The sequence below is a fragment of the Sinohyriopsis cumingii genome, chromosome 17 (genome assembly GCF_028554795.1).
Source record: "Sinohyriopsis cumingii isolate HCF-2022 chromosome 17, ASM2855479v2, whole genome shotgun sequence".
In the NCBI taxonomy this organism is placed as follows: Eukaryota; Metazoa; Mollusca; class Bivalvia; order Unionida; family Unionidae; genus Sinohyriopsis; species Sinohyriopsis cumingii.
The window spans coordinates 63,480,947-63,505,819 of record NC_142977.1 but is presented as its reverse complement, the minus strand read 5'-3'; the positions used below and the strand labels follow the sequence as shown (position 1 = coordinate 63,505,819).

At 35.5% G+C, this 24,873-nt stretch overlaps 1 protein-coding gene across 1 annotated transcript; it reads right to left on the bottom strand.

Moving 5' to 3' along the window:
• Positions 1–3,179: 3,179 nt before the first annotated feature.
• On the bottom strand, positions 3,180–24,873 carry LOC149779097 (sulfotransferase 1A2-like). Its single transcript, XM_089938393.1, has 7 exons — positions 24,617–24,873; positions 11,504–11,827; positions 9,700–9,780; positions 7,171–7,242; positions 5,939–5,955; positions 5,286–5,466; positions 3,180–4,253 (listed from the first exon to the last, which is right to left on the bottom strand). The coding sequence occupies exons 2-7, from the start codon at positions 11,679–11,681 to the stop codon at positions 4,141–4,143; spliced, it is 642 nt and encodes a 213-aa protein (XP_089794519.1). The 5' UTR covers positions 11,682–11,827; positions 24,617–24,873; the 3' UTR covers positions 3,180–4,140.

Below are 24,873 nucleotides of genomic sequence, written 5' to 3'. Positions count from 1 at the left end.
ATTGCAGGCCCTACACAACAAGCTCTCATACTTAAATGTAACACATATAGACCCTATCCAGCACGCACACATGGTACAAGAACCACACATACTTACAGGTATTAGGTACCGGCTCTACCAAACAATCATACATCTTTTCTATTTTTAAGACCAAGTTCAATTTCATGTTATATTCATTCATTACAATGTATGTATCTAATTGCAAAGTATACTCCATTTAGATGGCAATGGAATCACAAATTGTTCTAAATGTAATAAATTATTATAACTAAAGCTTTAAAACTATAAATACTCAGTGGAAAATTTCGAAACAATTATACTGACAAATTATTCAAAGAATGGAATACATGTTGGAATTCATAGTTATGTTAGGATATAGACAAACCCATTAAAATAAATATATAAACTTCTTCTAGAGAGAGAGAGAGAGTAAACGCTCCTGATTTACAATAAGCAACTGTTGAGATGAGAGCTACCTGTTCGATCTCATAGCCAAAACAATAATTAGGGAGTCTTATCCTTTATTAATTAAACACTTCGGGTGCAGCTCTTTCTAATAGTGATCGATGAAATAGGAATACTTATCTCCTTGTTTCGTTTAAGACCAGAAGTAATTTAGACCGCACTGATGTATTCAGGGCAAATCACTTTGCTTCCCCTTGAACAATGTAGTATTAATGTGTTGATGACTTTTGATAAATGGTAATATATGACAAATAACTAAACAACCTGTATAATTATAACTTAGTGGATATTTTTGTAGAATTAGCTTATTTTACTGTGACACCGATATAAAATAATAATTTTCTTGTTGAAGTTATGAATTGTTTTCTTAATTAAATTTCATGTTAGATGTATTCATTCTTCCTTAAAATGCTTTATATGACTTTTATGTTTCTAATGTAAATATTTCATTAGAGAAATTGTGCAACCAAGGGCAGGATTATCACCTTCTTAATTAGTCTCCGTGGGGGACAGTAATGGGCCTATGGCTGTATCGAAACAGTTATTGACTGATGAACAGGCATCTGTGAAAGTGCGCACAACATACCAGTATATTGTTGATCTCCGCAACAAGCTGAAGGAAGTATGTAATTTGCTCATGAGAATCTCCGAGACACAAGCATTGGTCAAGCCAAATAGTACCAATACAATTGAAAGAACGACGACAGTTCGAGGTGGGTGACAGCGTGTTGCATTTTTTCAGCGCTAGAACACGGGAAAAAGGGTGGACAGAAAAATCGCATCCGTGCAGGAGACAGGTAGAAATGATATCACGTAAAACCTCTGAACCGTTATCGTGAAATAGAAAGACATGTGGTGGCTTCAGCTGTCACTAAGCAACACCGACGACAGTGGAGAATATGCGGAAGTACTTCCTAACTGTCTTTTGACGAGGGAAGAAACCAATGTCGACGTTGTCCTTGACGAGACGTTAACGCCAGAGTAACTTAAAGAACGGGAGTATTTGGTGCAAGCTAATTTAAACCTCTTGAAAGAACGACCTGGCTAGACTGATTTGGAGGAATTCAGCATGAAGCTACTGATCGAAAGGCCTGTGAAAAAAAAAACATATTAAGTAACACACGCGAAATTAGAAACTGACCATATTGAAATTCAAGCTATGATCTACTTGGAAATCACAATGCCTGCCTAGTCAGCGTATACCTCTCCGCTAATAGCCCTTATCAACTGTGTCTCAGTTTATTTTTTCCCGTCGCAAACACGTGTTTTGTATCAGGGCAATAGTTCAATATGGAAACAAAGGCACCATATTGGCTTCTTACTGCCTTCCCAAACACTGAATACGGTCTATATTCATAACTGCAAATTGGGTATTGCCAACTTTTCTTCGATTAAATCATGCACCATGGTTGTCATCTGATCGGGATCATCTTAAAGGGTCTCGTTTAAATTAATGCACAATAAATTGTGCCTCTTCGGTCTTATGATCGGATTGTCGAAATCCTCTCGGAGATCTAACTGATAATGCAAGAGTTTCGTAGTATGACCTCTTATGAAGACGTCACGATTTAAATAGACTAGAGTATGTTCTTGTTCTCCACTCCAGTTCACATCTGCATTTCTCTGGTTCTGTTGGGTAACCCACACTTTGGGTGATATAACGTTCAACATCTTTTGAATATTGTCTATCTGTGTGATATTAGAGATAATATATCCTAGCCTGTTGCTGATGTCTGAAATGCGACTACAGTATTGTGTTTATTTTATTCTGGTATACAGCTGGGGAGAAGAAGAGCACTGTGGATGTAAAACATAATGAACATCCTTGATAACATTAAATATGAAAAGAGAAAGATGATAATCGTGACTGCAGAGGATTCATGATGTTATGTATTTCAGTATGTGCTTAATATTTGCCCATGTTTGTAACTTGTACTTTACAGTATATAAACGGAATACTAACATATCGAATTTTTGTCCGTGATTGTAAATTGTAAATAAAACTTGGGCATACCATTTCAGCTAGGATCATTCTAAGCCCAGTCTTGTTCACCAATGGAATTTTCCATCGGAATGATTCACATCTAGATCAAGTGATAATGTGTATTAACATGGATTCGGTAATAAAATATTTCATTCCTATTAAAGATCAGTCTGATAAAATCCACTGATCAAATTTTATATTCAATTTTTACTGGATTTTCCTTGAACAAGTTAAAGATGTTGGATATTAGTACAGTGGTTCTTTAGTGGTGCTATAACGTAAGCACGCTAATTCCTGTAAATTCATATTAATTTAAGAAATTCGATGAATTCATACCATGCTTTGAGTTAATAATAATTCTTTAACTTTCATTGGCTTTATATTATAGGGAAATAAATTTATATTTTGGATTATAGATTTCTTCTTATATATATATATATATATATATATATATATATATATATATATATATATATATATATATATATATATATATATATATGTGTGTGTGTGTGTGTGTGTGTGTGTGTGACCATATATATAATACCTGTGAATGTCCTTATTATCTCGGACAAATAGTTTCATGTGTCTGCACGGACAGCAAAACAAAATCACAAAATCTAGTCTTACACCGTTGTAACATTTATTTATATATGCTAAACGCATCATAGTTAACAAAGTATACCAGTATTCACTAGTGCATACAATCAAAAGCTATACAATTGCACATATAAAGGTCTACAAGTGCGTACAAAAATCAAAGCCGGCTGTTTTTGGTGAGAATTTTGGTTTAGTCAATGTTAATAGATTGGTCATTTATGAGACGTACACGAAGGTCGATGAACGAAAACAGAACCGTCATAATATCGAGTGAAAAATGATCGAATACAATCCGAGCATAAAACTGATCAAAAATTTCCAAGCCGTAAATTAAATCTGGCTTTTAATCATTTCGAATATATTTAAAGGAGAACAGTCATTGTTAAAAGTCACATAGTACATTATTAGTTCTGTGTATCAAACGGCTCTACAGAAGTTGATCTAACTGCTCTTCAAAAGCCATTGCAGCCACGCGTGCATGCTGTTGCAACATCATTTCTTGAAAAAATTCGGAAATAGTAAAGATAAATTTCAAAATTATTAAACTAGAGTAAGCAAATTAAGCGCTGTGTTTGTCGAGATATTTTCTTAATCAAAATGCAACGCAAAAAATAATAAAATCACTACTGGCAAAGAGGATGAGTCAAAAGTCAGTGCTATCAATAGCGTATGTTGATGACGTCACCTGTACCACGTTTTATTAAATATCTCAACATTTATCCTCAAGTTGACATTTTACATTCGACTGCTTGTTACACCAAAGATAATATGTTGTTTTCTTCAACATGTCAGGGATATGTGAAAAATGAGAAATATCTTAAAAGGTTTGAAATTGTAAACTTCTCAATCCCTTTATAATTTTGGAACTAACAAATTGACAAATTCTAATTTGTTGAGCAAATTATTCAGTTTTCATTAAATATAAATCAAAGCTCTTTTCCGGTGACTGTTGCGTTTAGCTGGCCAACATGTATGTGCATGCCGATATAATCTGATAGTTAAAAGCTGAAGAAAACGTGTATATTTGTTCTACATGACATAGAGACTACGTGCCAATCAGTTCAGAGTAGTTGTCATCAGAATTAGGATCACTATAGTGAAAACCTGAATTTTAGTTTAGAATTCGACATTCTCTCTGCATATATTTTGTCATATAACTCATTCTGTGCCACTGTGAACCAATTCTTCCAATCTCCAACCTGACCTGCAATTGAAACAACAAATGCTACTTTTATAACCTTTCCACTTTATCTACATGAACATATATATATATATATATATATATATATATATATATATATATATATATATATATATATATATATATATATATATGTGTGTGTGTGTGTGTGTGTGTGTGTGTGTGTGATGTGATGTGATTTTGATTTTTAACGTAGCTTTAACAATTTTTCAGTCATATCGCTACGATGTCTGCAATGTGGCAGTTTATAGTGATGTCTAGCACTGGGGCATCATACCTCAGACATGTAGCATGATGTCCCACCCAGTCACATTATCCTGACACCAGGCCGACCAGTCCTAACACTAACCTCTTAATGCTGAACGCCAAGCGAGGCAGCTGTTAGTACCATTTCTAAAGTCTCTGGTATGACTCGGTCGGGGATCGAACCCACAACCTCCCGCATCCGAGGCGGACGCTCTAACCACTAGGCCACCGGAGCGGTATATATATATCTATATATATATATATATATATATATATATATATATATATATATATATATATATATATATATATATATATATATATATATATATATATATATTTATTTATTTATTTATTAAGTAATGCATTAATTAATAAAGGCAACTGACTAAAGCTCTTGGCTCGACGAACTACCTGAAATGTATGTCATTTAATGTAAGATACGCCTTGATGCACACTCGTGAATGCTGTAGACATTGACAAATTCATTGAGAACCGGGCTTTCATATAACTACCGATACAAGCGTATGCACCCCACCAAAGATGTGGTGTATATCCACCAGACGTACAATATGCAGAATAAATCAACTTATTTTCGTAAACTATTGTTAATAATAGGTGTGTAGTTTCATTTTAACAATATTGAATAATGTCCCTTGTAATTTGTCTTCAAAATGGTTTTGTATATCGAATCAGTTTTAAGCTGTACATATGCACAGGTATATAAATATGATGTATGTAAGTCTTCTCTTAACATTATCTTTGCTTCAGACGTATACCTATAGTTACCTTTACGATATGTTTGCGGTTTCTCGTCCCGCCAAAGTTTTCTCCATTTTTCGCCTTCAAGCCCCATTTTGTCATTCACCATGTTATGAAAGTGACATTTCTCGGTTATGGCCTTGATTAAGTCATCACTGTGAAAAACTCCCATGAATTTCGTCAGTTTCCTCAATTCCGCAACACTATCCTAATCGAGAATCGTAATGGTTTTGTTTTAGATAATATTGTAACTTCCAATGCAGAGAGAGAGAGAAAGAGAGAGAGATAGAGACAGACAGAGATAATGGAATGTGTTAATAAGAGCTGATGTGTTTGCTGTGCTTTATTGTTTTATATAACACTACGTTAACATAATATTCGAAATATCATGCTGAAGAAGCTGGAGCTATGTGTCTTTCCCAAGAAGATACCAATGCAAACGTCACTTGCGATCCTTGCATTACAATTCTGAACTAATATGACCCCATAAGATGAAGTGGACCGCACAAAGAAATAAAACAATTATATTAAATGCTGGATATGAAAACAATACTGTCATATGAATCATAATCACTACATCGAATACTTAGAAAAAAAAGTTGGGTTGGTGTTTCTGACCATTCAACTGCTCCTCTGGAATTTATGTAATTAACCAGAAATGCAATCTTGTCAACATTTACCCATTGATCTAAATAAGCTGTAAAACATACTTGAAAACAGGACCAGTAATTTTCAGGTTTGATTATTGTTCTACTCCCGAAAGAATTTTTTGGCTTGAGAGCAATAGGGTAGAGCATACTTGTTTCATATCTTTCCGTTAAAAAATGGTTATGTCAGAATCTAAACTACTACATTCCATGTAATGTAAATGGCCCTTTAAAACTCACAGAACATGTGTACATTGCTTGCTATTTGTCAAAACATATGCTGCCTTCCATTTTTAAAAACACATTTCATCAGGATCACATGAACACATTTTTTTATCAAAACCACATAGAGAATTTAACTCAACCTACAGCAATCGGAATAAAATGCGAGGTGACTCAACGTTCTCAACGAATAAAATATCTTGGCATGCACGTTATTGAGAAACAGCTTACGTCCTTTAAATTCTTCACAGAGGAAGTGAATGAAGGACCGACGCAAAGAAAAACATTGTGAACCTCAGGATCTCCAACTCCTCAGATGTACTGGTTTGATGCGATGTTATCCGGTTGCTGGCTGTGGGATGACGGCAACTTCGTATTCTTGTACCTTTAAACGTAAACTAGCATCTGACATGTCATTAAAATTCAAAATACTCGTAAACATACCACGGACCAGTAAATAGTGCTTTTTATAAATTGTGTCAATGACATTTTAGAGTTTTAAAAAATATATTTTTATTATTATATTATGATTTTTTCATCGAACGTTGTGCTCATAATGTTAGGAGAATACTAGCCTTGAAATCCTTGACATATTACTCAGTGCATAGCAACATTTGTCTGACTCCGTGCACATCTTCAATTGATTCGAGTATTACATTTTGTTAACTGATTTTACGAAAAATTACCTACGCGATATATAAAACGATTGACAAAGGAAAAGAAATATCATTTTTTTACAGACCTCAATGTCAGAATGTAGATAGATTTCTTGTTTTGCGCGGTATACCAGTGCAATTTATGACAATGAAACCTATGACTATAATACACCCTTCACTCAAAATAAAGCTCCAGTTTTATAAAGTTCACCTGTTATTACAGTCCTATCAACTCATTAGTCCAACGTGTTTTGAAACACAGAAAATGTGTCGTTAATTGTGATATTTTTCTACTGCCAGTCACCATCAAACCACATTAGTGGATAATGCTTCTATTAGAAACGAAACGAAAGAAACTACCTATATCAGAAATGTAAGTTTTCTCACCTGGAACAAGAACAAACAACACGTGCATATATGTTCCTGTCAGAGAATAGTTAGCATAGCTATAAGGATCACCTGTGTGAAAAGACTAAGTACAAAAATTCCAATTTATACATTCTTGACTCGGCTTGTAGATAGAGACATTCTCATAAATATTTTGAGCTCTTCAAGCTGAGTATTGAGTGATCATTGAAATAAGGTATCTTGTCTCATGTGTTATGTCTATTTTATTTACTTGTATGTGATTTGATATAAATTTATTTCAATTTATTTCTTTGTAAGTCTTAAATTTTGTCTTACATTATATTGTAATGTTCGTTTATTCACTAGAGATGATACTTTTTTCAGAAAATAGTTTAAACTTCACTGTTAGTTTATAAACACCAGGTGTTGATCTAAATCCTGACCTTGTTTCAAAAGTTGTTGTTTTCGAGGTCATGATGGGACTTTGTCTTTAAAATGTAAACAATTTTTTGTATTCTTACAGTAAACGGATTGGTTTTCGTCAGGGTCCCACTTGGTAAACGTAATCTGTAACAAGTATATGCCTTCTATACTTTTCGAGAAGATGATCACGTGACCCCTTGTTTATATTAAGAATACTATACTGCTAAGAGAATTAATTTCAGTAGAAGATGGGTTGTTAAATCGTTAGTTTTATGTTGTGTTATCTTTAATTATTTCAAATTACTTGGTTTGGAGTTATTTCAAATAACTTGGATTCAAAAGGATTATCTATCTATGTTGTTTGTCTGGAAAATAGTATGCTCGTGTAATATTTTGGAACACGAACAGTTTTTTTTATAAAAATATATTCAGCTATCAGAAACCTGGGTGATAATTCTTGTTTCTACAAGAAACTGTAGACATTAACACTACATATTGCAGCATACGTCATCGTCTTCCATCGTGGATTCTTCATCAGGATTCGAACGTGAAATCAGAAGAATATTTTGATATTAGGACTACTGAAATTTTATTCTTGGATTATTCTTGGATTATTTTTTTATTTGATTCTATAAAACCGTAAGTTCATATTTTTTCATTTTACAGACTTTTTCCAGGGAAATAATTTATTGTATTTTTTCAACGCTTGTTGTTTTCACTCCTTCTTGTGTTATTGTTTATTCGAGCCTAAACAAGTGACATAAGACATCTTTCATATCATGCCTTGAGACAATGATCTTTTCATTGGCTAAACTTTTTTGACTGCAACATCATTATAAGTACAATTGATGAAAATATCTCATAGCTAAAGCATATGAAGGACTTATCAAATCCCATATCTCGACGTCCCATACTATTCATTTTCGAGGTCGGACAAGTAAAGATTTGCAAGACGCTAGCCTGGGACAAGTGCTTACTTCCTATTTAAAACAAGTCGGCACACGCTATCTTTCCGCGTATAATAACCTTATCTTTCTCTGGCCATTCGTGTCCCATGACATTCTGAATCTGTAAATATATTTCCATGTATTTACTAGAATCCTAGCACTACAATAATTGAAAATTTATAAATATCGCATCTGTTCTGATACTTTTTAATTACATAGTGGAATAAACGACTGAATTATTAGCCAGTCAAAGAACTTGAAACAATACAAATGCGGTATGGTCAATGATCAGTGTTTGAAACAGCTTTGGTTCGTTTTGCTTACTCAACCAACATACAAAGAATCACACCGAGTCAGTGCAGTTAAATTAATGAAAGTGTTCCTTTACTAACTGAATCTTTAAATTGTATTTTAATTTAACACATAATCAGGTTCTACTTACGATATTCTGTTAGAAGCAAATCGAGTACTTAATTCGTGAGCTGTTGTATTTATATTTAAACCGCAAAATATATGTGCTGAAAACATTAGAAAATAGCAAACGAGCGAGAAAATATTTTATATGCCTATAAAATATGCTTACGTGATTTTTGTTTGCGCAGAAGGTTATGAAGAAACTTTCGATAATAAACCTTCAAGTGAAAGTGGAGAGAAAACACGTTACGATGCTACTGAGTCGGAAGAAACTAGTTCTTCAATGCGACATTATCTAAAACGTGTCACATATATGACATCAATGAGACGGGGACATTTTTAGTCACATTGGTTTGATCATCATCTATGGCTTGAATTCTTTGAAATATGTTTTGCAGTTATTGCAAACAATATCATAAACTGGCACAAGATGGAAATCAACCGGTGCGTTTGTCAATAGAACTATCAATTTGGATCGAATCAATCAAGTCACAGTACAGCTCAAGACATTTTAAGCCTGAGCAGCACAGTATGTTCCGAAAATCTCTTTGCGGAAACATATGCTATATGAGTAAACTTTTTGGGTTTCTATTGTGGATTGTTGTGCATACATCTCATTGAATCTTGGCATCTGAATGATATTTTGGGAGAAACGGAAAGATAAGTGTGATAAATTTATTTTCTGCTACCGCCTACTCCTGGATAAGTGGAGGAAATTAACATTTGATCAGCCGTGATTTGACAACGTTTAATTATACATACTGATTTCATATCCTCAAAGTACACCACCTGATGGGATGGGTTGGGTTTTCGTGAGTTGCCTGCTCCCATTCGAGGACATAATCGTAGAAAGACCCAAAATCTACTGTAAAGAGTGAGGAAAATAATGTAATAGCGTTAGCGATTTATTATTATTATTATTATTATTATTATTATTATATACAATTTCGACCACAATAAGAAGCAACAGCCTTCATAAAATTTGCAGATGTTTTCTGTAACTGTATCAGAATAAGAAGAAGAAATAGAGAATGGTGAAAAAGAAGAACAAGACAAATTAAGAAGATCAGAAGGAGTGATAAGAATATAAGTAAATTATAATTAGTATCATAGTATAATAATAGTATTACTTCAATGAGTGATTAGAATATAAGTAAATTATAATTAGTTTCATAGTATAATAATATTATTACTTCAATGAGTAATAAGAATATAAGTAAATTATAATTAGTATCATAGTATAATAATAGCATTACTTCAATGAGTGATAAGAATATAAGTAAATTATAATTAGTTTCATAGTATAATAATATTATTACTTCAATGAATGATAAGAATTTGATACCTTCATTTTTAAAATGTTTCCAAGTCTTTATTCATTGCATGAATTATAAGTTTAACTTCATATATCACAGATGGCATTGGTTAATGATATTGAAATAAATTAGCATATGATAGATTTTAAAAAAAAAACGTTTCAGGTACAGCTCACAACTTATCGTCGTAGATGGTTAAGTAATATAGAATAAATCGACAATATATTTCAAATACATTGATATACAAGCTTGTGTCTAGTCAGATAGACGCCGCTAAATTCGAGTACATATAGACTTCGGTAGAAACGGATTTCACCACCTTAGTGTGAGCCTAGACTAAAGGTTTGATTCAGAAAATGTAAGGTCTAAGACCGATGCTGTCAAACATGTCAACCAGTCTATAATAGGCAAATACGACATTGTCCGTCATACGTCACCAAACCATTACAACCATGTGCCACATGAAAGTCTCTTAATAACATTATAAAAAGAATTTTCATGATTTTGTTATCTGTAAAGTCTATTTGAATACGTGGAAAATTGTTAAACACACACTGCAGAAGTGTATTTTTCAAAAGGGATATGTCATGATCTAGTTTAAATCTCCGGTCACAGCTATAGGAGTTAGTGGGGAACCAATTTCAGGGTTAAGTTAAGAATAAACATTAAACTGAGGGAACTAAATATTTTATCATGCCGTCATAATCGTACAATGTACGCAGAATAAATACAATATTATGCACACTAAACTTGATCTGATGTACCCATAAACTTTCATTGTGGACATGAAATAATGTATACACAAAATACTGTGCTGTGCAAATTCGCACTATTTTGTATTGTCTGCGCAAGTTGACTAGTATGAGCAAATTATATAGTATCTGATGCACATAATTCTGTTCATATTATTCCAATGCCCATTGTAGTCTATCTTTACAAGACGGCCAGCATACCTGAAACAGATAGAACTTTAGAAAGCCAGTAAGAACCTTATACCGAAGGAAAACTACAAGCAAGCTTTCGCACATACCAACGTTAGGCGAGCAGAGGCTCGAGCCCACTTGGACAGAGTGAGATGTCAGTGATATGTTAAGACGAGTGTCAATGATTCCAACTTTAATATCTTTGAAAGACATTACAACATATACTGATATAAGTAACTGGTGATTCTATATAAACCTGATCACGACCAATTATCAATGATACAGAGATTAAATACTCATACACAGGTTACTCCACATCAGAATCAAAAGTTATTTTTGTGCTCTTTACCTTTGCCATTGTTGAATAAAGACAGGTAGTTTTCCCATTTTCCCTCGTATTGGTACACATTGACAATACTACTGTAATGGTGATAGAACGACACCGCTACGTCTTTTGGATTTCGGAGAATCAACACTATTTTGCACCGCTTCTCAGTCATGTCGCAAGGCAACTTCGAGAATTTCATATGGGTATTAAGAACTCATGGCGATGGAATGGTTGGCAAATGATTTGCAGGAATCATTTCAATCATGTGGTTTTCTTTCAAATCTGGGATCGTCGTAACGCTTCCTTGTAGAATCATCTTGATCACTTCCCACATCCAATGACATCCTATAATTACAGATAATTGACACACCGTATTACGTATATATACATATACATATATATATATATATATATATATATATATATATATATATATATATATATATATATAATTGTGGTTGTTGAAGCTTTTATCCGGCATGTATTGCCATAGACAAATCGTAGAAACTGTGGTGTTTGTTTTATAAAAAGAAATGGCCTTACTTACTCGCCATCATTTGTTATCTTGCCATCTAAGTCCAGGTAGTGTCCTCGATATGCTTCAGAATCAGTGCGGTGTGCGTTTGAAGATTATGTAAAAATGACTCCACAACATGCAAAATTCATGTATTATCGGTATTCATGCACGTTAATGCAAACATTTGTTTTGTTCTAAGCAACTTCAGGGGAATCCCAGTACGAGCGTCCTCGGAAGAGCTTTCAAATATACTCCTCCCATCAAGTATGAAAATTGATATGATATGAGCAGTATATAAAACGCGTCTTTTGCATAATATGTGTCAAATATAGCATACAAATGGACTGTGTACTGAGATATTAGTTTGTATGGTTACAAAAGACGTATTTCACGGGTTTATAGAGTTTCTTGCACGTTGTTTGGTATTGGCATATCAAGTGTAATACCTCAATATGTACGTTGCTTCTATTAATATTATAATGCTTTCATTAGTTTCTTATTGGATTCTTTATTCATGCGTAAAAAGAGCCTCTTTTCTTAATTTATATTATAGGCAGACTTGTGAACATGTACGCTACTGTAGTAACATTCCATAAGAAGAAAATGGAGAGATACGTTCTAAACATTTCCTCTCTAGAAGGGGCGTGGATTGAGATGGCAACAATCTACGATGAGAGCAAGATGGGGCTTTAGCAGGGGTATTCCCATCGAAGAGGTCCATTGAGTGGATTGCATGGTCAACTATCAAACTGTTTATAGAAGGGGGTGGGACCTTACGTTATTAGTTTACATCAGCTGGGCATCCAAACAGGACGCTGTTTAATGAAATTCAGCGGTAACTGCAATAAGGTACCTGGGCAAACATCAATGTAATAATTTGTTAAAGAAATATGTTGCATTCCACATAGAAGCCAACACAAATAATAGAGATAGCCGTTTTTATCAGGGTTACAGTTGTGATGCGGTAAATAATCCCTGTCGTCATGCGCTTCCGCTGTTATCGGACAGCTAAGAGTTTTAACCTTGCGTATTAAGCTTAGTTTGAATCTTTTGGGCGAAAAATACAATATTATTTCTCCCATCGCAATGTTCGTGCCAAATACAGGCGACTGGTTAGCAATCCCTGCAAGCGAGTGCAGATCCGAAACGTTTACAATTTGGCAGACATCGTGCAGTCAGCTATACAACTCTTCTGCCAGATTCTTTGTTTAATTGGACTGCTCTCAAATGCATGAAAAACATTTGTATATTCCCTCCCATGCAGTAATGCCACAAACGTTACTATAATCATATTCATTAAAAACTAATCAAATGTTATTTTTAACTCAGGACACAGTATTGCAACGTTATCAATGGTTAAATGCCATCCTGCTCGCCTGACTCCGTGTATTAAGTCCACAGTTTGAGGGTTTTATGCTGTCTGCTAAATAATTAGATCTACATAAATATAAAGACCTTGTTTGTGTTCAGTCATACAACAAATTTTATGGATTTTTATTATTATTTCAAAACAGATTATTCAAATTGCTTAAAGCTAGTTACACTAGTTGGTTATTAAAATCAATTCATGAAGAAGGTTTGACCCATTTACAGTTATGTCATTATAATTTAGTCGTGCCTCTGAATAGCTCATTTCAATACATGTCAGAAACTAAAGTACACAAACAAAACTTTACCATACGTAGTGAAATGAACTGTCCAGAACTTTTGACTTTTTCATTGTCTGGGCATATACTCAATAAAAACAATGCCTGTCATATACCAAACATAAACTGACTTATAACTGTGTTGGCATTCAGTATCACACGTCATCGCTCTTGTCATTCTTGCAAAACAACGAATAAATTGCTGATCTTCTTGAACTTTATCGCAGATAAGGAAAGACCAGCCAATATATCAATGCAGAATACTTAAATCATTTACAGCCCACATTTAAGCTAATTAACTTCTCACATACTTAAGAATTCAAAAGATATGCATTATTTAACGACAACTGTTTACATTTTTGATCACACAGCACACATTTTAAACAAGTAAACACATGCTTTAGTTAGAATAAATAAAGTTAACGCAAAAATGAAAATGACTGAGACAGTTATTGGAATCTGTTGAAAACGGGGTCGAATGTCCAGACACCCTGACAGCGACGCAGCCAAATAAGAAAAGAACAAATAGACGCATAGTATGCTTGTCGGTTGCACGCAGACGATAGCCAATGAATTTGTGATAGTACACCTCAGCAACTTAACTCGCTGGTATTTTGCATATAAAATGAGTTTAGAGAAGTGCATGGAGCCCGTCTTCATATAACCTGCACCAATGGAGTTTCCATAGGAGAGAGTACGCATATACCTGTGGGACTCACCCACGGGAAGAATAATGTGTTTTCAATCAAGAATACATCCAGGTATGTAGAACTTATCGAGGTGTACAGATAGTCGACGTGCGTTCATGAGTACAGAGGGATTAGGTGCTGCGCATGTTTTGAGTGATATGAAAACCTCGTTCTCATGGAACCCAAAGCTGCGGGCCATAGAAAATTAGAGCCGATCAGCCGAGAGACAGACAGACAAACAGACAAACTGAGCGAGTACGTGGAACATTAAACTGATTCCACTGACAAAGAAAGCTGAAGGAGATATTCACGCTCTTCCTGGACACAACACAAAACAATTTCAATATAATACTCAATACTTCTACAACAGCTTTATCGTCAAGGTGTCAGTATCCTCGACTGTTGAGGGTATCCTAAACCGGATCTATGTCCATGGGCAATAACAACGGGATCGGGGCCTAAAAAAATGTGGAGGGGATAAATCAACGACACGCAACTACTGGAGAATAGCGACGATCATTTAACCACAACAGGTTTTCCCTAGCTGTCGATATAAGACCAACATACGTTCGTGCGTTTAATGTGACACAAAGACTCTTCCAAACAAGGAGAGAAGGCAAAACGCTGAATATTGAAAATACGAGTAGAGCCAGCGCGCGTGCAATACATGGACGCACACTTCGAAATACAAAATGGCCAGTTTCTTTCAGCCCTCTACTAGCAACGCCTCCACCCCATATTCCAACCCAGTTGCCAGCTCTTCGGGATTTCTTGTTAATATATCCCTACACTGCGTCATGGTCGTCAGCCTCTACTGCTGATAATGTGTTTCCTTACGAACCGCTCGAATCGCCATTTAATGGTCATTAACTGTACTAATATATGCCTCTCAACAAGACGTACGAAAGACCGTGCGCGTGGTACAAATAAAGGACTCCTTAGCTGTTTTCGGTAATTATTGACGGCCATTAGCAGTATACCCTGCTGTGTGCGCTCGACTTATTGTACTCGACGATTGAGTTTTTCTTTCCGAGGTTCAGCGTAAAGGACAGGTCCTTTACTAAGCCTGCCTATGGCAGCTGCCTTACTGGAATCAGTATGAGGATCATTGCACATAAGTACGACACCGACACTAGACCTCGTGAGTAACCCTACTTTACCGGGGAGAAAACACAATCACGGCGTTTTCGCTCATGATGAAACTTGCAAAATACCATTAAATTAACATGTTCAGATATTCCTTCTGAGCATAGAACCGTCAAGGCCATACTTTTATTTCTGTCGGTGATGTCACGTAATGTGACAGTTTATATTTTTTGCTTCACCTGCATACACACAAAACTGTTGTTCGCATCAGAGATTCAGTGAACCATATCTTAAATTTGTATAATACCCACGACACAAGCTATGCTTTCCTTGATATTGAGTAGGCGCTGAAGGTGCTGACGGCATAGCAGGAAGTCACAACATAGGCAGCTAATGAATCAATAGCACTTTAGCGTGACCGTTAGTGGCTTCTGGAATGACAAGGAATACATAGGCCGGCTTGAGAATTGACTATTAAGAGGCTACAAAAGCCTGTGCCTTTTACGAGGCTAACCATGGGGACAAAATAATTGCTTCGATGGGGTAGTCTTTGCTTCACTGTGCACATTCATATTATGCATATAGACAACAGCATGCACCTAGGACGATTTGAAAGATGATCCACTCACCCGCGCTTGCATAACGAGCATCAGGAACCTCAAATACTCCATGTACGGCTCAGTACTGCCGCAATTTTCAGTTGGTCTGAAAAAAATGCATGCATTTTGAGAAAAGGCAATCATACAATTACAATCGATGAGTGCGACAGCATAACATAATTCATAACCATCAGCCAGAGCCGTTAGTGGTACCAAAGTCTAATCTACCCTTGAAAGTGGCATATTTATTAAGGTTAAAATCCATAGTAGGAACGCTTCCAACGAAAGACTTGCTGAGATCATGAAACAGTCCCGATCTTAGAACAAAGCCTATACACACGCTCCAGTACAGGCAGCAATAGCTTCGCGAGTGCAAGATTGTTTCCATGTCAACCTAGCTTTTGCAAGTCACCTGCCAAAGTCTAATTCTGCGGTTAACTATACAAGAGGCAGCACTAAATGATGCCCTCAAATACCTTGGTGCGGACTCATATGCCGCGGGAAAAAAATAAAAGGAGGACAATGTCGTGACAAAAACCAGTGTGGTCAATAACTATATAAAGACTAGAGCGCGTGGTGCTTAATGTTGGATGTCTTGTGCTTCTTAGAATATTATCTTTTCTTTGCGGGTATATGCAACTTCAGGCAGCCAAAGAAACCGCTCAGGGCTACACTTTGCAATCTCGCGCTCAGAAGGCTGGCAGTGGCCCTTATACACAACCATCACTGGACCGAGCGTTTGAAGAGATGCAAAGCACAACGTTTCTAAATTAAGGAAATAAACTAGCCCAGTCCATCCTTGCAGTTGCACTCCAAAATGTTAACCTCACATTGTCCGCAATGTCCCTGAACGATTGTACAAGCGATCCACATAACGTGTCTTTTGGATCTTAGGCACATAGCATTGCAATGCTGAACGCTTCATTGTGATTGGATGGTCCTTGGGTAGAACATGTCTCCGACCTTGTACATGTTTACACTAGACGTACCATGACCAGTGGCCTAATCTTACTGCCTGTATCAAACAAAACATTTCTGAAAAGTCTTGCTCATTTCCTGCTCATTCAGTGTTCGCTTTACCCCAGCCCCCATAGCCCGATAAGAAAGATACTTCACGCGAGATAATGACCAATACGCAATATTAGACGATCCGAAATAGTCATCAAACAACTCATTCCTTGCACGGGCTTTTGATAGTAGCCAACTTGGAGCTATGCGCGTTACGGCATAGTCAAAATGCCGGTCTGTTATATTTTAGAAATCACAACTCTCTTACCATCTTGAAGCCTAATCAAAACTACCATTTAACACAATCTCTATTTTCCTTCGTGCTATGAATTCCAGCGAGATCGTTTTGGCGAGGATTTTGTGGTTCCACGAATTTCTTTTTGTGCGGATCGAAAACGTGATGATGGACCTCATTCCTCACGGCAATACGAGAGACAACAAGCATGTTAGCAGAATTAAACAGTTCCTAAAAGTGTCCCACCAGTGGCGGATTAGAAGAGTATGTTGTATCTTTAGACACTGCATTTTGTTACATTTTAGATGCATAATCCTTCTTGGGTAGTTGAGGGTATCGTCCTCGGCGAGGTAGTCTTTCTCTACCTATTAACCACAACATTATATCCGTATATTCCCGGGAAGTAAGTAAATATTCACAGTTGGTAAAGACACTGACGCCCTGACTGTCACGATTCCCGATTTTTAGTCTGTTGACAAATACAAGCAACTGATAACATGAACAACGCCACATTATATTACTTGAATAAAAACAATTTTACTAGAAAAAGAATTCTCAAATAAAGGCACAGTACATGATAATTAAAAGACGCAAAGAAACTCTTGAGTCCCTTTATTTTGTAATAAGGATAGGCTTGACATATCTCTAAAAAGTGAAATCGAACATTTGGACATAAATTATTCATAATTATCCATCACTGAATCAGACTGGGGTTTATTAGACCCAACCAATGTATTGCCTTCCATACATGATCGTGAAAGAAGAGCATATATATTGATTCTTTCCTTATTTTACTCCTAAGTTTTCAATCTTTGCAATCAGAAGAAACCAGCCTTTTCTTCTTAAAATAAGTGCACATAGGAAGAGATAAAAATTTCCGTTCAGACTTACCTAAAAGTAGTGCCAGATTGTAATTTGGAAGTACTTTTATGAAAATGAGATGACCGTTTATCAATAATAAACTGATCAGAGGAAGACTTCGTGAAACTTTGTGAGTCAAGGAAAAATTATCATTCGTTCGAGCAATTTCTAAGGTTTTGAAGGTTTGTGCATCAATGTAGGTCCTGACAGCACTATGAACGCAAGTATTGAACTCATCAACTAACAATAGTTGTCTGAAGTTTTTGTAATCTTAACCAACTTTCTTCGCTGAACACCACCTATCAGATAATTGTTCTTTTCCCGTTGCAAAGTCAGCATGGGCCTGTCCAGTATGTTTTCTACAGGTTCTAAACCGTAGTAGATATGTCTCATTACCAACTCATAGCCCTTATATACAATGCCTTAACTGTATCATAATTGGCACGTTGTGGTAGCGACAGTGAGGTCGTGACTTCACGAAACATGCCAAGGAATATATCTTTTTCATAATAACCTCCAATCCTCTTTTAGCCGTCTCGAATTTTCGGCAACTTTCTGAAATGTGAAACGTATTTATCTGCGTTTTCTTTAAATGGGTGTACTAAACGAGTATTTCTGGTAACATCTTAATATGACTATGTATGCTGCGTTTTCCGAATGACAGATCTAACATTGCATTTTCCTTTGCTTCTATCTCTCTCTCTCTCTCTCTCTCTCAAGTAACTCCTTTATTCTCAGAACTCTAAACCTTCCTGGTTAGGATTTTAAACAAAGTTATCCACCTTAGATGACAATGTGAAAGCTTCTTGGCTAGACCTAATGTCACAAGATGAAGCCGGGTTGGGACTGGATTAGGGAAGACACCAAAAGCAACTGCGTTTACAAGATGTTTATTTATAAACGCAATTTAAATATAACAAATCTGACACCATTATAATCAAAAGATAAGGAAAATTATAAAGTTCCTAACATGGAACTATCAACAATTAACTCAACGAAGAAAACAAAACTCCACATTAATTTAACGAATGGAATTTCAAAACAAACGTGAATTCCTATCACTGATCAACAAAATAAAAGTGACCTACACCTCAATATAAAAAGTCTTGAAGGTATCGTTCAAATAACGATTTACCAAAGAATGTAATTATGCATCGTTCAAATAACGATTTAGAAAAAGAATGTAATTATGTATCGTTCAAATAACGAATTAGAAAAGCAGTGTAAATTACTAACCTATCGTTCATAAAACGATATTGAAAAGCAGAGCAAATTACGAACCTATCGATAGTAAAACTATATTGAAATAGAAATGAATGAAATGATGAAACCTATCAATCGTTCACACAACGGCATTGCAATACGAATGAACAACATTATAAACCCATCTATCTTTCACACAACGACATTGCAATAGGAATGAACAACATCATAAACCTATCGATCGTTCACATAACGATATAGCAATACGTGTAATTATTCGCCTATCGATCGTTCACATAATGATACAGCAATACGTGTAATTACTCGCCTATCGATCGTTCACATAACGATATAGCAATACGTGTAATTACTCGCCTATCGATCGTCCACATAACGATATAGCAATACGTGTAATTACTCGCCTATCGATCGTTCACATAACGATATAGCAATATGTGTAATTATGAACGCATCGATCTTTCATATAACAATTTAATAGGGATGAATGACATGAACCTATCGATCGTTCATATAACGACATAGCAATAGGGATGAATGACATTATGAACCTATCGATCGTTCACACAACGATATAACAATAGGAATGAATGACATGATGAAATGATGAACCTATCGATCGTTCATATAACGACATAACAATAGGAATGAATGACATGAACCTATCGATCGTTCACATAACGATATAACAATAGGAATGAATGACATGATCCTATCGATCGTTCATATAACGACATAGCAATAGGGATGAATGACAAATGCAATTGTGGAAATAACGTGGAACACTACAACTATCTTGGCGCCCATTTGACGACCAAGATGTTAACTCCGGCTCCACGCGCTCTAGTAATGGTCAGAGAAGCACCCACGCATGGTCCGCTCCTCTCGGTCTGCTGAAGGATCCCTCACCTCACAGACCCGTTGGTCGCTAAGACCTGGTCCCACGCACCGAGAAAACCAGTCCCCTCTTCCGATCCAACGTCACCAAACACAGCGCATACGTCACAGTAACCCCCACAGAGTTCTGTGACTCCACATCAAACGATGTACAAGGCATGGTAGGCATGTGTAAAGCAGCTCTACAGCTAGTGACTCCACTTCAAACGATGTACACGGCATGGCATTTAGGCAGCTCTACAGCTGGAGATTTGCTCCCGTAAAGGGGTGAGCGTCCTGACAAGACTTGGCGTAATGTGATGTTTTTCGAGAATTTGCTCTATAAGTACACTAGCTGTGACAGATGCGCAGCTAGGTACTTAGTTTTCCCGCTGCAAGCCATTTGTTCGTGCAGCATGGTCTGAGTTTCGCTCAGGATTTAGAAATAACTAAGCCGAAAAAAATATACCACCCTCTGATGACGCTGTACGCGGCAACGAAACCAGAGTACATTTTTGACAACATATACATATTGATATTACTCCTACCCAATTCCGTGACACCTAAGATTTCTAACATATGTGAAAATACCAAGGCGTGACAAAATTCGGAAATGTAATGAATATCAATTTCAAGAACAAAATGAAATCTGTATCTTTGACGATCCTTTAATTTGAAGTTACCACCCTATCATCTTAAACTAAGTGATAGAAAAGATATAAAAACCAACAAATTTGGTAACATTCAACAAATGATTAATTTCCTTTGAATAAAAATTGAAAATGTAAAATGGTTATACAGTATTTAATATCTAATTCCAAATGGTACTTATAGTAATTTGATAAAGACCACAAAGTAAACAGTTATTTCGAGAATGTATAGTAATATGTATAGCATCTTGAACTTGGACAACTTGAACAGTTGGATTTAGCTGAAAGCAATGAAGTGCAGCTCTTTTTGGCTTGGAGGTATCCTAATTCCTGTATGCATATGGCTTTTGTATCCAGTTTTATTTAATGTATGGTTTTACGAAAATTAGTTTCAATATAGGGATCCAATGGCCTTTTGGATTAGAGTTATATGTTAAAGGGGGCAAGTTAAATTTAGGCAAATGATTATCTCCCTTGTGCGTGTTTCACTGACTTTGATAGAAACACTTGAAATGATAGTAGAAAACGCTTTAAACAAATCACTGTAACAGTAAACTAATGATTTGCAAAATAATATTTCAAATGTCAGTATAACACATTATTATTGAGACGTATCAGTTAAACAACATTTATAAAAATATTACGAATATTAATGAGAGCAAAAGGTTTATGATAGGTAAGAGAGACTTTAATAGCAACATATGTGGATTTATGTTGTTCCAATTGATCTTATGCGAATTTGTATCACTTCAACCTTAAAAAAAAACATCAATATTCTTAGTACTTTGATTTACTAAAACCAGTAAGTTAGTAAACAAAATTCATAATTTCAAGAAGTAGAAAATATACCATGCAATGAGGATGGGCGGGGCTTAGGGCAAACATAGTGAGCTACTCTATTATTCATGTGTCCATAATTCGTAGTTTTGGAATATACATCTGATGCATGCATGCATTGGTGATTGTAACTTACATTTATACTGCTGTCTTGTCTACAGATAATAATGAAACCGGTTGACTATCGTCTATCTAACCAAGCGCTGACAGAAGTTCCTGAAAGGAATCTAAGGATAGTGGCCTCCACACATCCTTACTTATTACCAAGAGTCTCCTCTTCAAAGAGCAGGGACATGATGATAATTTTAATTCATTTTTGTATGTGCCTAGTCTAGAAGCTGCAGACTTAGGTTTGGGAGGTACAGTGGTGTACAGTGGTTCACAGAATTAATGCATTCATTGTTTTTGTCAGTTTCCAAACGTTGCACCTAAAATATCATCACTGTGATTTTTCTGTAGTAAAACATTATACACTCTTTGAAAGCTCTGCTGCTTTTTTCTTTATACACTGTTATGGACATGGATCTATCTTCATCATGCACAGCTTCAAGTTTTAAACTTATATTTTTTGTTTTAACCCTATATATTTTCATGAGGTATATTAACACGAAGTACATTTTCACGAGGTATATTTTCACGAGGTATATTTTAATCAAGCACATTTTCATGATGTATATTTACATTATGCATTTTACATGACATATATTTTAAAACCTTTTCATGGATCAGATTACAGTTGAGTTCGGTAGAAAATATGACACAGCAATATTAATGGTGAGGAAGGTGTTAGTGTGATTAATGAGGTGCAATTACCTACAATCTTTTAACTTTAGGTGTGTTCAACATAATAGCTTGCCCGTAAATTACATTAGAGCAGACAAGCTCTCCTGATTTACTGAAGTCCTTCAAATGCAGTCTTGCGGATGAAAGAGTTTTGAATGTAAAGGGATTTTATGAAAGTTGTGGCATGTATTGAAACGATAAAGGTATAAAGAAATGCTGTTTCCCTTGATGCAATGAAACTGGCGTGGTAGAAGCAACAAGTACTAAACGAATATTTCTGGTAACATCTGAATATGAATATGTGTGGAAATGGGGTGGGTGGGTTTTCCAAATGACAGATCTAGCTTTGCGTTTGCATCTCTCTCTCTCTCTCTCGTAATTCTTTCTTTCTCAGAACTCTAAAACTTCCTGGTTAGGATTTTAAACACAGTTCTCCACTTTAAATGACCATGTGAATGTATATTGGCTAGACTCGAGATTTCTAACATATGGGAAACTAAAATACCAAGGAGTGACAAAATTCGGAAACATAATGAATATCAATTTCAAGAAGAAAATGAGATTTTCTGAATAATGTTAAAGAAATCTGTATCTTTGACGAGCCCCTAATCTGATGTTACCACCCTATAATCTTAAACTAAATGATATAAAAGAAAGACAAACCAATAAATTTGGTAACATTCAAAAAATGATTAATTTCCCTTGAATAGAAAGGGGAAATGGGAAAAGATTATACAGTATTGAATATTTAATTCCAAATGGTACTGATAGTATTTTTATAACATCACAAAGTAGACTATATTGTAGAGAATGTATAGTAATATGTACAGCATCTTGAACTTGGACAACTTGAACAGTTGGATTTAGCTGAAAGCAATTAAGTGAAGCTGTTTATGTTAAAGGGGGCAAGTTAAATTTAGGCAAATGATTATTTCCCTTGTGAGTGTTTCACTGATTTTGATAGAAACAGTTGAATGATAGTAGAAAATGCTTTAAAGAAAATCAATGTGACAGTAAACTAATTAATTGCCAAATAATATTTCAGACATGCTCTCCTGATTTACTGAAGCTAAATATTTTCATATTGTTTCTCCTTTTGGTTTGATTTGTCTGATTTACTCTTTCTCTCTCTTCTTTGCCTTGTTTGACCGATGTCTGCTTTTTTATTTTTTATTTCAAATTCACGTCCTTCGTCCTCGTATTTTCTAATAGCTTTTTTTAAAATTGTTGGTTTTCAAACTCTAATGATTATGTCCTCTCTTGCAAGTCTTTCTTTATATCTTTTATTTATTGCCCCGTCCACTTTTCAAATCTATTTTCATGTTGGTAAACAGTTTCAAGTTGGTAAACACAATATCTGACACCATCCCAATTAATTCCTCTCCTGTAACCGGTAACTTTATTTTTTGCATTTGTAACAGCCCTCTCTCGGACTTCATAAAATTCACCCAACTAGATCTGGTTACTAGCAAGCCTGCTCCTCGATGTCAGTAATTAAATCTCCTGGGCCCTGTGTTGCACTGGATTGAGAGTTCGTGCTTGACCTAGTTTGGAGCCTAGAGTTCCTTTCTTTTCTCTTTTCTGTGTCCATGCAAACTTTAGTTGAGGGTAGTCTGAAATGTCTTCTTATTACTGCCCATGGTGGTTCTAATATTAGAATTGCAATTCGTGTACTGTCTAGGCTGCTAGTAAGCTGAAATTATGATTGTTTGCATGTAACCACAGAAGAAAATATATGAAGGCGATTGCGTATCACTGTAGCTCCCAATATATCATATAAATAATGCCAACAACCTTTCTCATGAAATATAAACATCACGTTTTCCTTCTAAATGTTGTATTCTAAAGTTATATGCAGCGAGGAAACATTCACTCATTGATATCTGCAACCTGTAACACACCATAATTTTGAAACTTTTAGAAGAATAAAAACCACACTTTAGATCGACTTACACTAGCTTTTCGGCTCTTGCGCTTATCTTCATTGCAATCAATATCTACATCTTATTTTCATATAGAAAATTTTAATGCAAATAACATTAGTAGATTTGAACTGATTTTCATAACTACGTGCGTGTGTAAACATTCATGCACTTACAAAAATCTAGAAAGAAACAAAGACATACTAGACTTTGGGTAACTGCAGAGAAGAATATCATCCGGGCGTGCTTTGGCATTAACTGAAGCTCGAATCCAATTCGCTTGTTCTACACCTCCAAGATTCGGATATAGTGTACCGTCTACTTCCAGAAACCTTAAGAGATCTCCACCAGCGTCCGCAAAGGTCACCACAGACATATTGCCAACGTTATACTGTATAATGATTCAAACTACTTCGAGTCAAGATTAAGTGAGGTAAGCTTCGACTGGCTCTGCTGATCGT